Source organism: Aricia agestis, chromosome 5 (assembly GCF_905147365.1).
Source record: "Aricia agestis chromosome 5, ilAriAges1.1, whole genome shotgun sequence".
NCBI lineage: Eukaryota > Metazoa > Arthropoda > Insecta > Lepidoptera > Lycaenidae > Aricia > Aricia agestis.
In genome coordinates, this window is record NC_056410.1 from 13,054,036 (window position 1) to 13,079,315 (window position 25,280).

Below are 25,280 nucleotides of genomic sequence, written 5' to 3' on the forward strand. Positions count from 1 at the left end.
CTGTTTCACGCCGGTTTTCTGTGAGAACGTGGTATTTCTCCGGTCGAGCCGGCCCATTCGTGCCGAAGCATGGCTCTCCCACGTATTTTATTTATGGTGGGTTGCACCAACTTACTTTAACTATAACTGTAACTTTAACTATAACTTTTCATTTAGCCTTGTCGGACCAGCAACGTCTTCTGTCAAATTCTGTGGTCAAATCTAAGGTTAAAGTTAAATTAGCTATAACTAAAACCATAACTTTGACAATAACTTTAACTTTAACCACGCCTCTGGTGCAACCCACCCTTAGTCATCTTCTTGGTCTAACAAATGAAGCTATCTTGTATTACAAAGCAGAAGATATAGCTTGTATTACAAAGCAGAAGATTTTGTTTCAACGTTATAATCTCAACCGATTTTCGTGTAATTTGGCACAGACATAATATAAAATAGACCACGGGGAAGGACATAGGTCATAGACTGTACTATACTATTTTGCGTGAAACTGCACAGTTCCCGCGAGATTCCATGTTCAACGTCTATTCGTTTCGTCTTCGTTTCCTATTTATATTACTTATTAATACTGTATATTATGATTAATCATGTTAATTTGTTACATGGTAAAATATACTTAGACTCGCTTCAAAGTATATTACGTCCCACCGTATTATACAAAAGTAATTAATTATTTGTACAAGTTTTAATGATGAAATGTCATTTGAATGAGCGTATGTAACTTTGTGAGTAAACCTCGGCTCGGTCGCAAACACACTTTGTAGCGAACCATCATCAGATAATACAACATCGTAATGTTTAACTTGTTACCGCCGACGACGTTTTTAGCTCTCAAAATGTTCAATTATTACTTTATATAACGGCTTAATTAACCTGCAATAAAACATAACTTTATTATAGCGCTGGTACATACAAATGTGGGCAATTATAGCTTATCGACATCATTACGAGAACTTTTTAAGGGTTGTGCGTTTTGAGCTAGTAACGAGGGTCGTGCTTTTACGCCATAAGCCGAATGTGTATACAATTATTATTTATTTTATAATTCTTTTTCGATTTTATAATATTTTATAATTATTACAATTAGTAGTAATTCTTAGTAAATTGCATAAACGAAAATTCCTATCATTTATCTGAGCAATCTGACTGAAATGATGACCTCTGTGGCTCAGTGATCATTTCGAATCCTGCGGACGGAAACAAAAGTTTTCTATGTTCCTGGGTCTTGGATGTGTATTATATACTAAAAAATATTAAATGTTTGTATTTTTATGTATAGTATAAAAGTATCAAATATATTTCTGCGGGGCTAAAATGGTCGCTTTGAAGAATCGTGATATGAATCATAATATGATTCATTTTTCTAAAATCGCAAAATGCAACTCTGCTTTCAATTCATTTCTGTATTTTTGTACTGATTTGACATTTGTCAGTTTGACAGTTTTGACAATTCATTTGTTGAAATAATTGAGAGGAATTGCTAAATGTGACCATTTTAGCCCCGCCGTTGTCTGGTGCCCGTAACACAAGTCAGATACTTACCACGGGGCCGGACTGACTTGGTGTAAAGCGTCCATAGATATTATATTATTAAAATCTATCCTATAAGCAATTAACGAATGAACTTTATTTACAAAAACAAAGTTAAATTACAAAATTACATACAATATGCAATAGAACGAAGCCACATTGCTGCGTTGCTTTGCGATGTGTCGCTTTAGCGACGAAGTTGTCGTTAGTCGCGTTCTTTTAGAGCCAGTCCACACGGCGCATTGCGTCAGCGTTGCGTCGACGCAGCGCTGCCGTTGCGTTGTTTAACATGCAACGGCGCTGCGTCGTCGCAACGCACACATGACGGACAGGAGCCCCCGAGACGAAGCGGGAGGGGGTGTTGACGTTAAAACTGCTTCGTAATAACGCTGCCGCGCTGCGCCGTCGCAGCGCCCGTGTGGTCGGCTATGCGTCAAAATATTTCTGTTGCGACGACGCGCAACAACACAAAATATTGCGTTGCATGTCATAGCTGTTGCGCAGATGTGTAACATGCAATGCGTTATCCCGTTCTGACGGAATGAAGCAATATGGCATCGCTCGTATCTCTTACATAGATATTCTATAACAAAAGCTTTTCAGTGATGAGCATTCTAACTGTTAAAAGGTAATTTATGTAAAGTATATATTGTAATGTTTCCGACGGAGAGGCGGAGGCTTCACGCCTGGTGCATCACACGCGCGGCTGAGTCGCGCCCACACGATGACGTCATTCGCGAACAGCAAACGTATGTATCCATACTAATATTACAAATGCGAAAGTGTGTCTGTCTATCTGTCTGTCTGTAAGTACGTCTTCACGCTGAACCGATGAACCAGTTTTGATTAAATTTGGTTAGGAAAAGTGTAAGAAATCCGAAGCCCCTTCACGGGCAATAACATAATGCGTACTGCATTATGTTATTTCATAACTGTAATAATTCGCCCATGACTATTAACAATGTCGGATGTGCAAAATCGTCATTTTTGTTTTATTTCATAAAATATGTCCTTATAACCAAGGCTATCGTGAGCTGAAAAGAAAAAATCTATATTATGCGTAGTTTCTGAAATAGCCACATTAAAAATGTCGTATATTACTAAGATAGCCCGCTAACAATGTCGGATAGTCACTACCTACGTTATTAACGGAACGCGGAAGCGAGTAAGAGCGCACGATGTGCCACATCCGACTATGTTAACGGAGGGAATGGACATCGCGCTGTCACTTGATTTTTTGCTACCGTAGTTATATTTTTTTACTTTTCGACGCCATTTTCAATGACTACAAGATCAGCATGGCCAATTAAAACTTGGTACTCAACGAAATTAAGAAAAATATAGTAAAAGACAAAAAATGCTGATGGTAATATTATGTCCAAAGCTAACGCTAGTGCGGAAAATGGTATTTACTATTCTTTATAATCTTTTTAAATATTTTTAACAGTATAGCTTATGTTTTATTGCTTTAGATTTGATTATGAGATGAATTCTTAACTTCATCAATATTAATTTATCGTAGGTAACTTATAACTATAGGATGTACCACATCCAATGTTCTTGACCGGTTTTTCAAACGTGTAAAATGTCGGTAGTACCACATACGACGTTTTATAAATGGTTAAATTGTCGGTAGTGCCACTTCTGACATTATTATGTGGATTTATAAATTGGTGAAATGTCGGTAGTACTAAATCATAATCATTTCATTTACTTTTCTTATTGATTATATGGCGCTTGTAGTTTGTACCATATCGGTCGTTGCTTACCGACTTTTAGAAAATTTCAGAAGGCTTTAAAATGGGTAATTTTTGTGCGAAAATTAGTTTTTTGTTGGCACATGTCATACATAATGAATTAATATAATTTTTTATTTATTAATCGTATTTTTCATGGTTTTGCGATTTGGTGACTAGTAGCCGCAATAAAGCCAGACTTTCTTGGCATTTTGCTATTAAGCAGGTAGACAAAAAACATAAAGATTTACTAAAATTATGTAAAAGTGACATAATTCTATTTAAAAAACTGACTAAAATACTATTTAAAATACCACAATGGATCAGAGAAAATCTCGGATGAAGAAGACTGCTTTTGAATAATTAATCTAATAAATACTAATCTCAATTTTTCATGTAAACAAAGGCTGTGGTGGTACTTAAGTGACCTAAAATGTAGAAATTTTTAAGAACTACTTGACTCCGCGAACTTCGTTTCATGGGTCTGCAAAACAGTCAGTCCTTCGTCTGTACTTTCTGTATTCCCCACACATTTAGGCACTATCATCTCTCCAGCATATTTGGAAGATCTAGATGAGATCGATAGCCGGTCGTTCGACTTGCAAATATAATATTTTCCATTACACATTCGTGGTAGCCGCCGCCGTTGCCGCGTCAGCGTGGGCGCCTTATTTTGAGCTTAAATCAAACTGTCCTTACTTCTAAAATATTTGGCTCATGGTAATAATTTAAAGGACAATTATATTTTTCACATTATTCCAATTAATATTTTGATATTTATGTAGGTAAGGACTAATAACGAATATGCAAAAAAAGTCACGCTAGAAGGAGATGATTTGAAGTAAATTTTTTAATGAAAGTAATGGTTATTATTCGTTAACCATAAAAGATAGACATAAGCTGCCCTAGGCTTTTTTGTAGATAATGATGAGTACTATAAATATGTGTAACATTATTTTGATGTCTCATCAGTATTTTTCGTAGCGGAAGCGAAATAATGAAATTTTTGGCAAATTTTTACCACTTTGGGCTATATTTTTGCTATTTTCGGTAGGATCCCTAATATTTTTCAGAATAATATATAGCCTGTGTTCTTTGCAAATGATGTAGCTTTCCAAAAGTAAAAGATTTTTTAAAATTAGTTCAGTAGTTATTGAGCCCATTCAATACAAACAAAACTTTTTCTCTTTATAATTTAAAACATACTTTTTCTCTTTAAAATTAATATATTTTTTTATTTTTTATTTTGTTTATTTAATTCATGTTATGCTATCAAAAAGTCAACAAAATAGTGTTGGTAATAATTTTTAATTTCAATGTTTTAAGTAAGTTTTCATTTCGGATGAAAATTTGATTTTCCGAATTATTTAAATCATAAGAAATGTTTTATATTTTCATACGTATATTGTTTTTACGTTTTATTTGACAGAAGTCCATAAAACTATTTTTTTTCTTTAAATTGTTGTCGTTTTTGTTGGTAATTTCTACATGCGACATATTTTTAAATTAACAGTTATCACTTAACAATGACGTAAATGCCACTTCCGACAAGCAATCATCGATTTTCTACAAGCAGCAATGTCGGTTCTGGCACTTCCGACAAATCAGCATTGCTCGTACCCCGTTAAAAAGGTCAGAAGTGACTTTTCTCATATTTAGGCATAAAATACGAGATACTCATAATAACATATGAAACGTAAATAACTTTTATAGTAGTACCCTGAAATTTCATGATCCCACTTGAAATAAGTAAAAAGTTATGCACAATTTAGACTTTGAATCGCTCTCCTATAAAGTTGTCGTTTTTCACATCCGACATTGTTAATAGTCATGGGCGAATTTGTCACTTGAGATGGATACTGAGTGGCAACCAAAAATACATGTAACATACAAATGTTTTTGTTAAAGCTAGTACTTAAGTATGCTAGCTAAGGAGCTAGCATACTTAAGTACTGATAAGACATTTTACAACTATGCAGTACAGCTATGAAGAAGAATATAATAAACCACTAATGAGTCTCAAATCATATGCCCATATCGTTACAAGTTTCACTCACGGAATTATAGGCGTAGCGTTCGTAAGTAAAATTCTTTCATTTCCCTACGTCTAATAATAACTATTTTGGGGAAATAATAAGCCGTATTACGTCGGGGGACTCATTTTGAGTCGCATTTCGCATAATATTATGTTGACGAGGTATATTCGGTCACGCTACGTCGGATTTCCCACTTCTGCGATCGCTATCAAAGCGTTTGATTATATTCCGAAGAAATGTAGATTCCGGCACTATTTGATGATTGCAAATTGAAAATAAAATAAATTATTTTACTTACTTAATATTGGAATTGTGAAAGTGTGTCAGTCTGTTGCCTCTTCACGCTTAAATGGCTTAGCCGATTTAAATTTGGCATGACGAGAGAGGAGGCATACCACATAGGAGAATTTTTGTTACTCAGTAATGTACGTTTCCCGTGCGTTACTTAAATTTTGGCGCAAGGATAAAATAATATGGTACGACTTATGGTCACTATTAAAGCTGATAAAAGTAATCAGAAAGTAAAAATTAAATAAATATCGGTCTAACAACTTAAATTGATTGTCTTACATGAGTTCGTATAGCTGATATATCGCGTATGCGTATCCTGTAAGAAGCACTCCATCATTAAGATCGATAGATCAGTATTAAAGGCTTTCTCGTAAACCGTACATAACATAACAATTAATATCATCTACACTCCTTCAAACGTTTTCTATAATACTTACTGCCGCACTAAGAGTTACTTAACTGTAGTTTAATGAAGATGTTGACATCAGTCCCACGGTAAGTGCTGTCAAACTCTTCATCAAATTGAAGATTAATCATCATTTGTATGTCTGAGTGCAGCAGAGTTGGTACTAAAATGAATTCTGACATCTAGTTACATAGAAAAAACACATTATAAAACATTCGAGGTCCGAGGAAGTGGCATAAATTGGCAATTAAAAAGTGTTTATAAAAGTTATTGTCCTATATAATATACAGTTACATTATTATAATATTATATTCATATTTTACGAATCTAATATTATATTTACGGGTCTGGACTAGACTCTTGTATATAAGGGCCTTTCCACACGACGTATTTTTTGTGCACTGATGACGCGCGTTTCTGATGCGCTCGTCTTCTGCGTCATCGCGTTTTGGCAGATAAAAAGTTTAAAACGTGTCGGCTTCCATTCGTTTGCTGAGCATTAAACTTGCGTTTGTATTGATACAAACGAGCGTAAAAAACGTCGCCCTAAGGGTCAATTCAGACCGCAACGCGACGAGATGAGGCGAGGCGCGGCGTACATTTTGTATGGATTTGACAGATTTCAAATTGCGCGAAGCGACATGCCAATCTGTCAAATCAGTACAAATATAGAAATGCAACTACGCGTCGTGTTGCGGTCTGAATCAACCCCGTAGCATTCTATGCTACACGGCGCGCCGTAGCCATGTAGTAGAACGTGCTACGCCGTGTAGCTACGAGCTATGTCACATCTACGATATTACAGCTAAACTTGTAGCTTTAGTATCGTAACCCCGTAGCATTCTATGCTACGCGGCGCGCCGTAGCCACGTAGTAGAATGCGCTACGCAGCTACATCGTGTAGCTACTAGCTACGACACACCTACGATATTACAGCTAAACTTGTAGCTGTAGTATCGTAACCCCGTAGCATTCTATGCTACGCGGCGCGCCGTAGCCACGTAGTAGAACGTGCTACGCAGCTACATCGTGTAGCTACTAGCTACGACACACCTATGATATTACAGCTAAACTTGTAGCTGTAGTATCGTAACCCCGTAGCATTCTATGCTACACGACGCGCCGTAGCCATGTAGTAGAACGTGCTACGCCGTGTAGCTACGAGCTATGTCACACCTACGATATTACAGCTAAACTTGTAGCTTTAGTATCGTAACCCCGTAGCATTCTATGCTACGCGGCGCGCCGTAGCCACGTAGTAGAATGTGCTACGCAGCTACATCGTGTAGCTACTAGCTACGACACACCTACGATATTACAGCTAAACTTGTAGCTGTAGTATCGTAACCCCGTAGCATTCTATGCTACGCGGCGCGCCGTAGCCACGTAGTAGAATGTGCTACGCAGCTACATCGTGTAGCTACTAGCTACGACACACCTACGATATTACAGCTAAACTTGTAGCTGTAGTATCGTAACCCCGTAGCATTCTATGCTACGCGGCGCGCCGTAGCCACGTAGTAGAATGTGCTACGCAGCTACATCGTGTAGCTACTAGCTACGACACACCTACGATATTACAGCTAAACTTGTAGCTGTAGTATCGTAACCCCGTAGCATTCTATGCTACGCGGCGCGCCGTAGCCACGTAGTAGAATGCGCTACGCAGCTACATCGTGTAGCTACTAGCTACGACACACCTACGATATTACAGCTAAACTTGTAGCTGTAGTATCGTAACCCCGTAGCATTCTATGCTACGCGGCGCGCCGTAGCCACGTAGTAGAATGTGCTACGCAGCTACATCGTGTAGCTACTAGCTACGACACACCTACGATATTACAGCTAAACTTGTAGCTGTAGTATCGTAACCCCGTAGCATTCTATGCTACGCGGCGCGCCGTAGCCACGTAGTAGAATGCGCTACGCAGCTACATCGTGTAGCTACTAGCTACGACACACCTACGATATTACAGCTAAACTTGTAGCTGTAGTATCGTAACCCCGTAGCATTCTATGCTACGCGGCGCGCCGTAGCCACGTAGTAGAATGTGCTACGCAGCTACATCGTGTAGCTACTAGCTACGACACACCTACGATATTACAGCTAAACTTGTAGCTGTAGTATCGTAACCCCGTAGCATTCTATGCTACGCGGCGCGCCGTAGCCACGTAGTAGAATGTGCTACGCAGCTACATCGTGTAGCTACTAGCTACGACACACCTACGATATTACAGCTAAACTTGTAGCTGTAGTATCGTAACCCCGTAGCATTCTATGCTACGCGGCGCGCCGTAGCCACGTAGTAGAATGTGCTACGCAGCTACATCGTGTAGCTACTAGCTACGACACACCTACGATATTACAGCTAAACTTGTAGCTGTAGTATCGTAACCCCGTAGCATTCTATGCTACGCGGCGCGCCGTAGCCACGTAGTAGAATGTGCTACGCAGCTACATCGTGTAGCTACTAGCTACGACACACCTACGATATTACAGCTAAACTTGTAGCTGTAGTATCGTAACCCCGTAGCATTCTATGCTACGCGGCGCGCCGTAGCCACGTAGTAGAATGTGCTACGCAGCTACATCGTGTAGCTACTAGCTACGACACACCTACGATATTACAGCTAAACTTGTAGCTGTAGTATCGTAACCCCGTAGCATTCTATGCTACGCGGCGCGCCGTAGCCACGTAGTAGAATGCGCTACGCAGCTACATCGTGTAGCTACTAGCTACGACACACCTACGATATTACAGCTAAACTTGTAGCTGTAGTATCGTAACCCCGTAGCATTCTATGCTACGCGGCGCGCCGTAGCCACGTAGTAGAATGCGCTACGCAGCTACATCGTGTAGCTACTAGCTACGACACACCTACGATATTACAGCTAAACTTGTAGCTGTAGTATCGTAACCCCGTAGCATTCTATGCTACACGGCGCGGCGTAGCCATGTAGCACAACGTGCTACGGCGTGTAGCTACGAGCTACGACACACCTACGATATTACAGCTACAAGTTACAACAATATTCATGGAAAAAGATGATGATTATTTTTATTTATTTCTTGTATGAATAAGCAAGATATGAATAAGAATATTATATAGTAATGGATTACGCATTGAACATACATTTTGATTTACTATATTTTTTATACTCAGTAGCGGATGAGAACCTTCTTATTTTTTATATAAAATTAGGGGGCAAACGACCAAACGGGTCATCTAATGGAAAGCAACTACCGTCGCCCACGGACACTCGCAACATCAGAAGAGTTGCAAGTGCGTTATCGGCCTATTAAAAGGATAAAAATATTTGTCACACATAAAAAAAGTAAAGGTAAGGCTAAGAATACTAAACAAACGAAACCCACCACGTATCTAATTAGGACGTCAAACTTAAAGTTTAATTGGACCAAGAAAGCTGCTTTCACTAAGTAAAATACGAGTAAACCAGGACCAATGGACCACACTGTAGTCTGAAATAAACCAGGAAACAAACACTTTAGCGAAAACGCAAACTTGTTTCAATGAATCACGAACCGGCTCACGAACAATACTTAATCGCCGGGTGGAAGTAGTGTTACAGATGACTATTCATTTGTCCCAGCTTCGCGTTTTCTTAGTCTTAGTACCTTATAAGATTATAAGTTTCAAACTATCAACAAACTGTCATTCTTTATGAGAATTCGGCAAATATGTATTACAATACAGCTGGTGTTGCTGTTAATACTAAAGATTTTATTTAATCACCTACTTTTTTCACTTATTAGTAGACATCGGATTATATGCACGATAAAAGTGCACAAATCCGAAATATGCACAAAATATGCACAATCAAATGTCACTTATTATTAAAATTTATAGTTTTTTTGAAGAGTTTTCCGGTGGTGCCGTCAATAAATGCGACAAAATTCATCATTCCATCAAATTCAGTATTTTTCGTTTCTTATACAGTACCAATAACTTTCTACCAACTACAACAAAAACCAACAATAACAAAAAATGTTGTTTATAGAAATATATATTTTATGTAGTAAGTACCTATCGGGTGAATTACGAAAATCTCGGAAGTTAATAAGGATAGGGCCAAATATTATTTGAAGTATTTATTTTGATTTATGATCTATCGTACCTCTATTTCGTGACATCGATGTGTATTATGATAGCTAGTTTGGAGACTACGAGGGCATAAAACGACTAAAATATGCACTATCCACGAAAATTTGCCAAAATATGCACTCACGCCTAAAAAGTGCCATTATATGCATTTGCATATGCAAGTATGCAAATGCATATAATCCGATGTCTACTTATTAGTTATTACATAGAAATCAATGAGGACCTTTTACAAAGTGGTGAGTAAATGTTAAGAAAATAAAGCGCAATAGTCTGTCTCATGTCTGACTACTTACTCTTAAGCTTTTTATTATAATTCATTTGTTTTTAATGTTCAGTTACATCAAAACTTTTAAAATGAAAACACGGCATTACCATGGGCGCCGGCAGGGGGCGCCAGGTGGAGCACTTGCACCCCTTGGGAATCTCGGGATTAACAGGTATTATTGAAATAAAAACATTTTGTAACCCTATATTACCATGGTCCATGCCGTACTAAGATAGTTCCTAGTGTTTCTGCACTACTTGTATTCTGTTGACGTAAATAGACAGTCTCTGTTGTTCGTAAAAAGTAAAAAGGAAGGAAAGAAAACTAAAATCCCTTGGAAATTATTTCTGCCGGCGCCCATGGGCGTCACATGAGACCGTCTAGACCAATTTTGATAAAATTTGATGCAGATTTAGCTTAAACCACGGAGAAGCAAATAAGCTGAATTTCAGTACTGAAAAATTGACGGTTGCTGCGGAATTTTATTTTGCGCGCACGATGTCGCATGGAACAGCTACTTATATTTATAAAATATAAGAACAATGTTAATTTTTAGGGTTCCGTACCCAAAGGGTAAAAATTTCAGAAGTCTAGCTATAGCGGTTCTTGAGACAGCCTGGAGACAGCCGGTCAGACATCGAAGTCTCAGTAATAGGGCGGGGGGTATTTCTAATTCTATTAAAATTTCAGAAATCTAGCTATAGCTTCTGAAATTTTCATAGAATGTGTATATCTGTTGCCGCTATAACAACAAATACTAAAAACAAAATAAAATTAATATTTAAGGTCCCAATCCCAATTCCCACACATGAAACAAGATTTTTTCGGCATTTTTTGCTTGACATCAATAATGGCAATAGGTAGGCACTTGAAATTTTCACATAATCCTAAATTATATGTGTACTTTTATAATTAATAATAAAATTAAAATAAAATAAATATTTTATTTTAATATCTCTATAACGGTACGGAACCCTTCGAGCGCGAGTCCGACTCGTACTTGGCCGATTTTTAAGTCCATCAACAGCATTTTATCAGCGTAATTATATTACTGTATATCTGCTAATTGGACAGTGAATTAGGAGTGTTGCAGAACTTGCAGTTCGCCGACGCCGCCCCACGCCGAGCCAGGAGTAAAAAGCTCGGCCATACAAATTAATTAGCACGTCCTCTAGTATTTTGTTTTATTTTTGTAAAACCTTAAAAGGTTCATAATAAATTATGAACATTTAAAATTATACAGTAGGTAGAAACACTTATTTGTAGCAGCTATAGGCTGCGCACAACTAAAAAATCTCTCCGCAAACTTTGTATGTTCAAATTTTTGGGTATTTTTGTTGGGACCAGAAGTGTGCGGGGCAGGAGTGCGCGCGGGACACGCTATTGGTTGATCGTTCAGAGTTCAGAAGGATCGTTATTCGTTATTGGTAGATTGAGATCAGACCTGACATTTTATTGGTAGCTATTGTAACATTGGTAGGTATTGTAATATGTGTGATAAGCAGTTTCGCTGAGCGATCTTACAGTTTTTGCGCGGCCTTTGTAATCTATACATATAACCGATACATAAAAACACATTACGTGTATGTTGAAGCAGAGTATTAAAAATTAATTAATGCACACACCTGTGTTCTCACCCAACAAAAGCATTACTTATTGAGGCGCAGTTACACCGAAACGAATGATGATCGTTACACCGGTCGTTACTTGTAAATACTTGGTCCATCCTAAAATATTCTACCTCTGAGCTTCAACGAGAATGATCCTTAAGTCTTCGGCATAAAGGTTATACCAGATGTCAAATAGCTCTGAACGAGGTGTAGAAGTAAAGATACCAATGGTGATTTGTACAGGGTGAGACACGGTTAATGAGCTAGTAAAACGTTTACCGCCGAATGCTCGACGCCGAGAGGTCTAATTAGGTGCCATGATGTGTAAGACGCGGCCCTAGGCAGGTGTCAGTTAACCTGTTAACCGACTGTCTGTTCGTTTGTTATTAAATTTGTCCTAATAACCACTTTCTGACAATAATGGTAATTTAGTTACAAACTTACAATGTATACAGAGTGTAACAAAATAAAGCTAAAGTGATAATAGGTACCTTAGGGTGTGTATGAGTCCCCTGTAATAGACTTCACTATGAAAGTTTATTTTTGTATGGACAGGTTCATGAACGTTAGAACGTTTCTAATATAAACTTAGAAGTCAAAAGTAACTTTTTAAGCGCTGCCACTTTTATAGTAAACTACACTAATGTCTAATACACACCCTAATGTCACTTTGTTCTGTTACATCCTGTATAAATTGAAGTATTGAAGTACCTTTGATATTTAAAACTTATTTGCTGCATTTTGCAACAAAAAAGTATAAGGGTGGGTTGCACCTACTCAAAAGGCTTTAAATGAACGTGGCAAAAAAAGGAACTAACGCTGTCATCATACAAAAACGCCATTTTTGACAATTCTCCTTTACCAGCCCCCACCCCGGCCCTTAAATACCCGCCCGTACATTTAAAGCCTTGTCGGACCAGCTGTCGTCTGTCAAATTCTGTGGTCAAAGTTAAGGTAAAAGTTAAAGTTAGCATTAACTATAACCATAACTTTGACCCTTAGACACTTAAGTTAAGAGGCCTACCTCCTACTACGAGTAAGAAAGTCCTTATTAAATAATAGGTAGATAGAAGTATTTAAATCTTATCTTATATCTTTAAACGAGCAATTCTTGTATATATATATATATATATATATATATATATATATATATATATATATATATATATATATATATATATATATATATATTCTATATATAGGAATCTTGGAATCGGCTCCAACGATTTTCATGACATTTAGTATATAGGGGGTTTCGGGGGAGATAAATCGATCTAGCTAGGAATCATTTTTAGAAATTGACATTAGAAAATGTCATTTTACCCGTCTTTTATCGAATACCGAGCAAAGCTCGGTCAAATAGCTAGTACTTATTGATAAGGATAACTCTTCAGTTTATTTATACTTTATAGGTAAGTGATCACTGACCACGTATTCAACATTTATGGCGTCGTAATTATATTAAAATAGTGTTTTCTATGAATCACACATACATTATACACTACACAGAAGCAAACTAATAATTTAAAAACTTTTTATGTTTGTTTTACGTGTGCGCAAAGTTGAGGTTTAATGGAGTTGTTTAAAGTTTTTAAACTATCGCACTATCTGTTGATCATGTTTTGATGCGAGTTGAAAAGTTACCTTCCTGTTATTAGTTCAATTTATTCGTAGGTACCACAGTTTGCCAAAAATTATCTTCTTTAATAGCAGCCTTTCCCAAAGTGGGCGCTGTAGGTCTAAAGGGGGCGGTGTATGTGGGACCCAGAAAAAAATAGGGGCGTTGTGTAGAGGCTTCGGGGGTGATTTATTTCATTTGAATGCATTTTAAATTGAAAGAATGGGGGCGCTAAAATATAATGTGTGCTCAAATTGGGCTGTAGACAAAATAAGTTTGGGAACCCCTGTTTTATAGGTTGTGTTACCCCATATGTTAAGGGGCCCATTCACGGCAGGCCGCCTTGCCGTCCGCCGGCTTATGTAGGATAGTGAATTGTGTCGCAGGCCTGCATGGCCGGCCTTCAATAACACCATTCACTATCCTACATAGCCGGCGGACGATAAGGCGGCCTGCCGTGAATGGACCGCTTTAGGATATTCGTACCATAGACATTATCTTAAGTAAAAATTGCCAGAACTACTTCGCGGACTAGGGATGAAGCGACGCGCTTATTTTGTCGAGTTAAATCTACAGTTAAATTTAGTAAATTCAATTAAAATTTAATTAGGAAATTATTTTGTGAGTATATATTATTCTTATGGGTACTACTGACTCCTTAGTCCCTACTCCCTACTGCAATGCACATAGTAAGCAGTTTCATACAAAAAATACTGAACGGCTCTAGGCCAGTGTTTTTAAACCTTTATTTAGAGTGTGATCTGATTTCTGAAATCCTATGAAAAAGTAATTATTCGCGACCCCCACCCTGTGCTTTTTTATTATGACGCATACAATATACAATATGTTTATGTTACATATATTACTATTATCCTTTTTGTTAAAATTCTTGAATGTTTTAATCTTTATTGTTTTTCACTGAAGGTTCGCGACCCCCCGGATGGTTGCGAGTTGCGACCCACAAGTTGCAAAACACTGCTCTAGGCGATACGGTTACGGTTACAATCCCTTTCAGTGTTCATAAAATAATATTATGTATTCTGTGAGCCACCACCTTACGGCGAAATGCGAAACTCATGCTACTCAGTGAGGCCTTTCGCCGTTAGATGGCGTTAGTATTACGGAAAAAATATTCGTATATTATGAGTTTACATCTGTAGCTTACTAAGCGATCATTCAAAATAAGATTGATAGCTAGTAAATCTACGTCGGCCGAGGCATTACTGGATAATGATAGCTAAAGGGCACTTATTGTAAATTATGCCCGACCGGACCTCCTAAAACTGCTTCATCATCGGGATGAATAGAACATCGTTTATGTACCGTACATAATGTTCGTATCATTGTTAGCTATTGAATATTATGCGCGTACCAACATACCTGTACAGTAAAAAAAACCTAAGTACTAATTACTTCTAATACTTAAGCACTAAATTAGTAATTTAATAAATTGCTTAAGCAATTTTTATTAAAGTTTGCAAGTAAAATTGCTTTACCCTCCCATATAGGTTTACTAGGCAACAAGATGGCTGACCAACTGGCAAAAGAGGCTATCTGTGATGGTCGGGATATGTCTTCTCATATACTGCCGTACTACACAGAATTTTTTTATATAGCTAAGCAAATTTGTATTGATAGGTGTATTGATTGTTCTTCCTCCAAAGGACATTGAATTGTGAACCTTGCCTGAGCCCATGGTTTGAGGGCGCTAATCTAGGATTAGCTTTTACGGCTATGAGGATGCGATCATGACACATTCCACTCAACAAGTTTAATTATATGATCGGAAAGAAAGAGTCCCCTCATTGTATTCACTGTGGAGTAACAGAAGATTTCCATCCACTTGTTGGTGGATTGTGGACAAAATCATGCTCTCAGAAGCTGTTCCCAGGAAATTTGTTTGGGGGGCAAATTAATATTATTTTGGCGTCGCCTCTTTCGCAAGAGGCCCGCACTTTAATGAGATTCTATTTATTGTCAATGAAGGGTCGCATAGTTTAATTTCTAAATAATACTAAAATTTTAAATAATTTTGAATAATACTATGAGACTGGCATAGATGCCAAGTGCATATTCTTCTTCTTCTTCTTTAATGGCAGTTTCGTGGATTAAGTGCATATTTATAAGCCCTGTCAAACATTTGAATTTAAAAAAATGTAAAATCGCTTTAAACGAGTATGATGATGTTAAACATGTAGAAGATGAGGGTGACCAAGCTCAGTCGTCAGCAAGGCATCTCGTAAAAGTATAAAAAAAACATGAGCCACCCACAGTTTTAGACTTCATACAAAATAATGTAATGAATCAATTTACTTTAGGAATTGCCTGAAATAAATAATACATTTAGATAGAACTTATTTTATTCAATAATATTTTTAACTTTAATTCTGTAAAGTGCAGCACTTCAAACATATGTATTCTTTACCATCAGATCATGATGTTCTTACTCCCTGTGCACTAAGACGTAAATTGCTAAACACCCCAGTACAGCAAACTGAAAAAAAATGCCATTTAATAAAATGAAGCTGAATTTTCTTTAAAATATTAATGTAAGTTACCTTCCTGACAATTTTGCTTTGTTTACTACAACGAAAATTACATAAAAACTATAAGACATACTCTTTACTCATATATAAGCAGGCCCCTAGACGATTAATGTGCAATATCACGCTTCATTTTTATTGAACACTTTATTAATTGATAATAAGATTGAAAGCAGGCTCATTCAAAAGCTAGACCATCAATAACATTGTGCAATATGTGATATTGCACAATAAAATTGACCATCTCGGGGCCCGCTAAGTGTAGACTTTGGTACTTAATATAAACAAACTATGCCTTCTCTACTTAATGTTTGGCAGATTTTTTTAACTTACCTTAAACTTTGGATATTCATTCATATAAATTGTAACCATTCCAACATATGGTAAGAATCCCCTTGTGCGTCCAACAACATCTTTTTTGGTAAGCCACAGTTGGCCCTGTGCATAGAGCCCTCGATCATCAACACTATTGTTGTCTCCCTTAGTTAGAAATTTAACAGTTCCATTGTTCCTTGAAAAATTTGCATAGTTTTTACCAATAATTAATAAATGGATTAAGTTCTAACTTACTTATCATAATTGTCCTACCCTCCAAAACTCGTTTACCTACTCTTGTTTTAGTCATAGACAAAAAATATTAATGCATTGACTTAGAGCTTCCTCTTGGTTTATTTATTATTTTATTAAAGTTTAAGATTAAATTGAAAGTTTTGAATAATAGATATTATAACAGTCAGTAAAAGATAGTATGAGTTTTGTTCTATTACAATTTCATTGATTACTTACTTTTCATGTAGCTTGAGCACTCTATGAACGATTGGAATATCGCGGCCTTTCACCTTGAACACAACAATTTCTCCAACACGCACTGGCTCATCGGGGTAGTTAGTCAAAAACAATAGGTCTCCTCTGTGGAACGCTGGTTCCATACTACCAGACAACACTACTACTATGGGGCTTTCGCTACCAGTTACGACCATTAGACCTTTCCATATCATCAGCGCCGAGGATACTATCATTCCAAAACTAAGCACTTGGTAAATAAACTGCAATAAAAACATTAATTTACACCCAAAACCGGCGAGAAGTAAACGTCATCAAAAGTAGTAGAAAATATACCTGTCTTTTGTTCATGCGCTTCACATCATCAAATAAACTGTCCAGCATTTTGAATTACTATTTGATTACTGGTTTGGAATATCTGTAAAGATTTCTTTATGTGGAAATTAAGAATTAAATCACTAAAAAAAGTGGTAATTTTTATTTTACTTACATCTAGGTTGACAGATCAATGAATTTGACAGCTAAAACAACACCACGTCAGACTTCAAAAGCCATTTTCTGCAGATTAAAAATCTAGAATCCACACAGATAACACAACACATGCACAAACGGAATTGATGGGGGATAAAATGGTCGCTTTGAAGAATCATGATATGAATCATAATATGATTCATTTTTATAAAATCGCAAATGCAACTCTGCTTGCGGTTTAGCGCTTGTCTCAGATTGGCTTATAACCAATTTGTTAACAATAAATACCTCGAAAACAAAATTTGTGTTTTTTCATAAAACAGCTGCATCAAATTGCAAACCTTTACTTTATTTGAGTATACATAGCTGTCCTGCCAATGAGCGAGAGTCCTGTAACTGTCCCCAAATTCAATGAGTACCAAACTTGAAATATCTTGGCATAATTTTAGATGAGAAGCTGTCCTTTAGGGAACATATCTGCCTACTGACCTCCCGTATTCGAAAAATAATACCAGTTCTGAAAAATCTACGCAACGCAGCGGACCCCCACTTACTAAGAACCATATACTTACCTAGCACTCTGTCAGTCTATCATAAACTACTGCATATCTGTGTGGGGAGGTGCAGCGTCAACCACCCTTATCGCTGCCGAAAGAGCTCAGCGTGCTTTACTTAAAGTTGCTCTGAACAAGAGGAGAAGATATCCCACCTCTGCTCTGTATCAAGAATTTCGTGTATTAAGTGTTAGGAAACTCTACATACTAAGAGCAGGAGTGGCTATGCACAAGCATATCCTTAGCTCCTCCCATTACATAACACTAACGGTCTTTTAGAGTTCCCGCTGTCGCCGTCAAAACTTCGTTCGCTCAAACGCACGCACACGCACTCGCACATACACACACTCACACTAATAACATCAATAAAATAACTTTTAATTTAGTGTAATTATATTAGTAATTATTATTTAAAAAAAATCTATAGTGCGTTTCATCAAATAGTTCCTTTGCCGTCATGTTGGCACTAATGCAAATTAGTGTTGCCTCATTATCCTTACTGTGCTACCTTAAATTAGGGGAGATAATAATATGTTATCACAAAATACTTTTAATAATTCCTTAAAGAAAATTATATATAATTCTAACTTTCGCCCGCCTACGTTAACGTCTATCCCTCGGGGACCGTTCTTTTTCCCGGGATGAAAGGTACCCACTACCCTATGTCCTTCTCCATACCCCAAATAGCGTGTACCTATGAAAGTTTCATGATGATCCGCTTAGTACTTTATGCGTGAAGGCGTAACAAACAAACAAAGTCACTTTCGCATTTACTAGCTAAAAGCCGAGCTTTGTGAAAGCTCGCGTCATTACACCTTGACTGACTGATGATAACAGTGTTATCATCAGCTTGACTGACTGATGATAACATATTTACATGTATATAAAAATTACTATGTCAAAGCACAAATCAATAGGTGATAGTTTTTCCGTAAAGTGTACCACAAAATGTACAGGTTGTGGGATATACTCGCTTCACTCGCCCTGATAAAAATAAGTACTAGCTTTTACCCGCGACTTCGTTCGCATGACGCATGTATGTAGTTTTCGTCACTAGAAGTGCGTCTAATCAAATAGTTCCTTTGCCATCATGTTAGCATTCCTGTCTTTTAATAACGTAAACACGGTAGACACTAGACACGCTCTGCAAGTATTCATAAGTTTTACTGTATTTCAGGGTGATTAAACTGATGCTGGTAACCCTATTTCACTAAGCTGAAATGGCGGCAACCTGAGCTATTCACGTTTATTGGGGCCCCGTTACGTTTTTCACGTTCACAAAACACTTTCACTCTTAACGCCATCAGTCTTTCACCACTCTTTAATGTTTTCGGCATGATTTTCTCACGAAATCACAGTAAAACTTATGAATACTTGCAGAGCATGTCACTGTGTTTACGTTATTGACAGACAGTAATGCATACGTAGTATCCCTAAGTAGTCTGTGCAGTAATGCCAACATGACGGCAAAGGAACTATTCGATGAAACGCACTCTACCTAATTATTGTAACTTCGTTTCGTCCCCACAGGTCAGGCATTGCCTAGTGTGGGGATCCATTATCGCATGTTATGTTAAAATTTTTTGGCCAATAAATATTTGTATTTGTAATTCATTTCTGTATTTTTGTACTGATTTCACATTTGTCAGTTTGACAGTTTTGACAATTCATTTGCTGAATTGATTGAGAGAAATTGCTAAATGTGACCATTTTAGCCCCGCTGTTCAGAATGTGACCAGTTGGCACTTGGCAGTCACAGCCTGTGACAATTTGCAATGCAAACAAGTTGCAAACCGACGCAGTACCAGTGGTTGCAAACGCAGGCCTCGCTACCAAATGCGTTTAAACTTTATAAGATCAAACCAAACTAGTTATTTGATACCAAATTTGTTTACCAAATTTGGCATCAAACAAGTAAACAACTATCTACACGGTTGCAATTTGCAAAGTGCAAACTGTCTTAAGTTTCCAAGTCCAACCGCCGTTTACAACCGTCTATCAGGCACCTAAGGAATACACTAGTAGGTATCCTTAAAATCCTGTCGGCAAAATAACTATATTTTGCCGACAGGTGACAAGTGACAACGGTATTTTCGTTGTCACTTGTCACCTGTCGGCAAAATATAGTTATTATTTATATTTTCGTTTCGTTAAAACGTAGTGATTATATTCTCTTTGTTTTAATTTTTAGTGGGCATCCCTAAGCACTTGCAGCATTCGGACAACATTTTTTGTAAACAATAACATTTTTTATCAATTTTCGTAAAAATGCCTCAATGTTGTGCTTTGAATTGTAAAAATCAAGGAGTTCACATATTTCCCAAAGACCCAAAGCGAAGAAAAAAGTGGGAAAATGCTTTGCGAATTAAGAATTTCAAAGCAAGTAATTCCGCACGCTTATGTTCATTTAATTTCACAAAAGATGATTATTTTGGAAGAAGTAAATACACAGGTAATCATTAAATTATAATGACTAGCTTTAATCAAACCTCTATCTTATTTCCAAGACATCCCTCTTACAAACTAATTACAAATTCTAACATATTTCCAGATGCTGAGCCACATGCAAAATTTTTAAGAAAAACTGCTGTGCCATCTGTTTTTTCTTTTACTCAAACTAATCTAGAAAATCCGGCAGCATTAGAACGCCAACATCGCCTTGAAAAAAGAAGTCAAAGAATACTCTTATATTTTAATCAGCAGTTACAACCTAATTCACAGCCTACAACTAGTGAAGAAGTTTTCACTGATATAACTTCAGCAGTAGGTTGTGAGAAAGAAACAGTGACTAAAAATTCACCTATTGGAAGAACACTTGGGACAATTAGTGAGCATGAACATTCAACAAAGAGTACTCAGGTTGACCAAGAGTACATTTATGGTTCAATAAAAAGGTTTACAGATGATGACAAATCTATACAATTCTATACAGGCTTTGAGTCTTACAAGAAATTCCAATTTGTCTTTGCAACTCTTAGCCCAATGGCTCACAAAATTAAATATTATTACAGCAATGTAATAAACTTATCTGTAGAGGATCAGTTCTTTCTAACAATGATGAAATTAAGGCAAAATAAGTGCAACTTTGAATTAAGCAAGTTTTTCAATATAAGTGAAACTACAGTCACAAATATATTTATAACCTGGGCTAACTTTATTCACCAATTGTGGAGCAGATTAAACATTTGGCCAAGTAAAAAGTTGGTCAAGTACTACATGCCTGAACATTTTAAAAAGTTTGATGAAAATATTAGAGTAATTTTAGATGAAACTGAAATAGCAGTGCTAAAACAAAAAAATCCAAGTGGAGACACTATACTAGCTGACAGAGGATTCACAGTTCAAGACAATATGTTTGCTGATAGAAACATTAGTGTCAGGATTCCAACATTTTTAAAGGGGAAATCGCAGTTGCCGGGCTTAACAGTAATTAAAGACAGAGAATTGGCTAGTAAACATGTTCATATTGAGAGGATTATAGAATTAACCAAAACTTACAAAATCCTAAAATCAGAACTGGATCATAATTTCATACCAATAGCAAGTAAAATATTTTTCATTTGTTTTATGTGTTGTAACTTTAGAGAATATGGTATATTATGAAATATAAATAAAAGCCGTGATCAGTGATTGTTTGGTTTTATTAATTTTAAATAATTTTTATACAAATATTTATCAAAAATTACTGGCTTAAGATGCTGGACGTAAAAGTTTATCAGCTCCATAATCATTACAATACAACCTTCATATCTTGAAAAGCGTTTAGAATCATGCCCAATGATTAAGATGGGGAGAAGGGTAAGTCCCTCTTTATTGTTCTTGTTATGTCACAGGCAGCGCCAAGAGTACCTATTAAGAATCGGAACTAAAAACTGTCAAACAGGCGACTTATCTTTCGCTTTATTACATTACGGCTAGCCTATTGTGAGCACCCTCAGCCCTCTACATAGGTACTTGCCGCGTCTGCTGCGCGCAAATGTCGAGTCACAGAGCAAGTGACTACTTACATTCTCACGCCACTTCTCTGCCCGACAAGGCTGAAATACATCTCAGCTACAGGGCTGAATGTAAACGGCCAATTAGACTGAGGTGGTCTGGAACTGCGAAGCAATAGTAGAAGATGAGATTCCTACCCTGAAGAAAATAAGATAAAAAATTGAGCTTTAAGTACTCTTTATCAAAGGTCAGGTAGACATTTAGAACTGGGTAGGTACCTCCTACAGTATAAGCTTGGTATAAGGTATTTTATTACTCTATGGTATAAGCGACCGAAATTCCTTAGTTGATGCCTTGCTGGTCGTTCATTCCTTTAGAGGTGTCATAAACAGCTCAACATTGAGATTTTATAGAATGCCGAAAGTTTGACTATCGCTGACTCATGGGTTCTTTGCGATCGAAGTCTTAACTTATTACCAGATCAATATACTCATCAAAACATATTTTAATGGGTTTTATAACAGGCAGACTTAAATAACAATAGGCATGATGACTAATTTTTTTTCTTATTGGTAATTGAAAGACCCTCAAAAAATAGAAAGATCATAACAAAATTCACTAATCTTTGACCTTGTCATCATCCCTATTAAGGTTGGGGTTAAGCTGTATTGTTTGGATTCACACTTAAGATACATAATATTATGTATAAAGATTTGCTTTAGTCTGGCACAGAAAGATTTTAAAAAAGACATGGTAATTGTATAAAATTTTAATACAATACACACTGATATATAAGATTTTTAAACAATGAATGAAAACAGATCAACATTCCCTTATCGCATCATGTCAACATCAATATTTTCAATCAGTTTTAATTTAATAGTTACTGTCCTAGGTGTTGTTGCATCAGCTACCAAAATTTCAGCTCCATTATACAATCCCAACTCTGTTATTTTCTTTTTAAGATTGTCTCTAGTTTTTTCTTCAATACTTTTAACTGAAGACATGTATAAAGTTTTATTACGGCCGTTAATAACTGTAGTTATTCCTACAAAAAAAATAATAAATTAATCCTTATCTATACTACACAAAGTATATTAAAAAAAGAAGTGTTTGTGGATTTAGAGGACATAGGCAAATTTGTATTTGGAAAAATGTACAGTACTACTTTGCAATGTACCATCGAGGAAGTTGATTCCTATGCAATTGACAGACCAACGTTATTTGGTCGAATATGTCAATTCAATGTTAATTGTAATCTGTCAGCTGGGTTTGACGTAACACGACCAAACTACTTAGGATTTGCATAGGAATCAACTTCTCTGATAGTACATACAAAATCTCGGGACAGGATGAATAAGAATATCTTCCATAATATTCATAATACATAAATATTTACCTGGACTCTTCATTAAGTAATTTCGGTCTTCACAAAGTTTATCATAGATTGTTTGTAATGTAGCATCAGAGTCAATTTCCATACTCTTTGTAGTATTACTGCAAGCCACACAATCACTTTGCTTTTCTGCATTAAATGTGTATGTGTAAACACCATCAGACATGTTCAATACCATATAATTGTTCATATTAGCACAGCTAGAGGAGGCAAGTTTGAAGACCTACAAGAAAATCATTAAAATTTTAGACTGTTGATTGGTACAGCTTTTAGTCAGGTACTAACTGCATGATTTACATGTCCATGCAAATACTGCAGTTAGAAATAAAATGAGCCTAAATTACTGCTAACAAAAATACTTTTTCATTATGTACCTCAGTTGCACAAGCAGCAGCTATAGCAGCATTGGTGCTGGCCACGGCTGGAATAATATTTTTCAGGACACCCTGTGTAAGTCTATATGTGACAGAGGCTATGCCATATTTTGTAGCTCTTTCTTGAGCTTTCTCAAATACCCAAGCCACATGCTGCGGATCATCCCCATCCAAAGCAGTCTCAGTACCCCATGGGTTCTCCTTAGCCCATTGTATAACCTTTACATATTCAATGCAGTGCTCGGGCAGTCTAAAACGAGAACAGAACTTTCATAAAATATACATCATAAAGCTTCATAAAATTAGAAAAATTACTATAAAAAATCAGAATAGAACACAATGAAAATGTTATGAATATCTAGAATTCTCAATTATTTGTAATAAATTATTTTTAATCAAAAAAAGAATTTTACAAACCTTGGTGTGTTAGCAATAGTGCATAGGGGAAATGTCTTTTGTGGTGGATACAAATCTAAGGTGCATTCAATACAAGCACTCAGTCCGGGTAGAATCACTCTTGCATTACCCTTGAAACCCTCTGTGCCACCATCTACAAGGGGTATGACACTGCTTTGATCAAGACTCCCTGCAAAACAAGTTCCTTTAATAGTTATCATTGAATGCAAAGCCAACAACAAATAGCTACTGACTAAAATAAGAAGAAAAAAATATTACTGTCATCATTATACTGTAGAAGAGACATTAGCATCCCATTCAACCAGCGCCTTGCAACAATGGAATCCAAGCCACAGACCACAATATGGAATTGTCGATAAAATCCGTCATCTAAGTCTTGTATAGCACAATGATGTGCAACTGCCTCACAACCTGGTATCCTATAAGAAATGTTGAATTTTTGTAACATACATAATAACTTTAAAACAAGTGTGAATGTTTTTACATACCTCTTGTTGACAAATTCTACTGCACATTTTGCTTTTGATAAACCAATGTCGGTTTTGCGGAAAAGAAATTGTCTGTTAAGATTTGAAAGTTCTATAGTATCCATATCTACTATGTGGATTTTTCTGAAGCCCATCAAAGATAAATCTTTAAGCAGCTCGCATCCCAGCCCGCCGGCACCGACGATTAATACTTTACATGAATTCATGATAAAATCCAATATTTCTGGGGATGGTTCGAAATCTGGATGACAGAATGGCCCAGGTCTTTCCAACAACTTTCTTAGATGGTGCCATCGTCTTTGTTGATAATCGAAAGCTTGAGTATCGTTTGAAGAAGCCATTTTCTGAAAATAATTATTTTGATAGAGGAATGTTTAGTACGAAGTAGGAACCGGTAATGTGGTAAAATCTGTATAAATAATTAAGATAGAAGATGACTTACAAGATTTAGGTTACTAGCTGCACGTTAGAATTTAGCAACAGAAAGGCTTTTTTGCTGATTAAAATGAGGGATTTTCTTATTTAAAACTATAAACTTGCTGTTATCCACACTAACTTAATTTGTGTCTACACCAGTCTACACTGTTTCCTTTTATTTTTATGAAAATGACATTGACAGATAAATGATAATACGAAATACATCAAATAAAAATATTGACATATTTCATGCACAATCGGTTAAAAAAAATCAAGTTGACCAACAT

General features: G+C 36.5%; 3 protein-coding genes across 5 annotated transcripts; 1 reads left to right on the forward strand and 2 right to left on the reverse strand.

The window, feature by feature from the left end:
• Nucleotides 1–15,959: 15,959 nt before the first annotated feature.
• Nucleotides 15,960–17,493, reverse strand: LOC121727510 (signal peptidase complex catalytic subunit SEC11A). 2 transcript variants are annotated; one of them, XM_042115403.1, is made up of 5 exons: nt 17,431–17,493; nt 17,277–17,358; nt 16,944–17,203; nt 16,491–16,668; nt 15,960–16,108 (listed from the first exon to the last, which is right to left on the reverse strand). In XM_042115403.1, the coding sequence occupies exons 2-5, from the start codon at nt 17,322–17,324 to the stop codon at nt 16,058–16,060; spliced, it is 537 nt and encodes a 178-aa protein (XP_041971337.1). In that variant the 5' UTR covers nt 17,325–17,358; nt 17,431–17,493; the 3' UTR covers nt 15,960–16,057. The 2 variants fall into 2 exon arrangements, with proteins under 2 accessions (XP_041971337.1, XP_041971336.1); XM_042115402.1 differs by lacking the exon at nt 17,431–17,493 and having other exon boundaries at nt 17,277–17,424.
• Nucleotides 17,494–20,171: 2,678 nt separating this feature from the next.
• On the forward strand, nt 20,172–21,571 carry LOC121727505. 2 transcript variants are annotated; one of them, XM_042115395.1, is made up of 3 exons: nt 20,172–20,417; nt 20,517–21,207; nt 21,247–21,571. In XM_042115395.1, the coding sequence occupies exons 1-3, from the start codon at nt 20,234–20,236 to the stop codon at nt 21,566–21,568; spliced, it is 1,197 nt and encodes a 398-aa protein (XP_041971329.1). In that variant the 5' UTR covers nt 20,172–20,233; the 3' UTR covers nt 21,569–21,571. The 2 variants fall into 2 exon arrangements, with proteins under 2 accessions (XP_041971329.1, XP_041971328.1); XM_042115394.1 differs by having other exon boundaries at nt 20,517–21,571.
• Nucleotides 21,572–22,680: 1,109 nt separating this feature from the next.
• Nucleotides 22,681–25,162, reverse strand: LOC121727503 (NEDD8-activating enzyme E1 catalytic subunit). The gene is made up of 7 exons (XM_042115392.1): nt 25,019–25,162; nt 24,577–24,920; nt 24,347–24,507; nt 24,089–24,257; nt 23,672–23,921; nt 23,301–23,520; nt 22,681–22,949 (listed from the first exon to the last, which is right to left on the reverse strand). The coding sequence occupies exons 2-7, from the start codon at nt 24,915–24,917 to the stop codon at nt 22,735–22,737; spliced, it is 1,356 nt and encodes a 451-aa protein (XP_041971326.1). The 5' UTR covers nt 24,918–24,920; nt 25,019–25,162; the 3' UTR covers nt 22,681–22,734.
• Between the last annotated feature and the right edge of the window lie 118 nt (nt 25,163–25,280).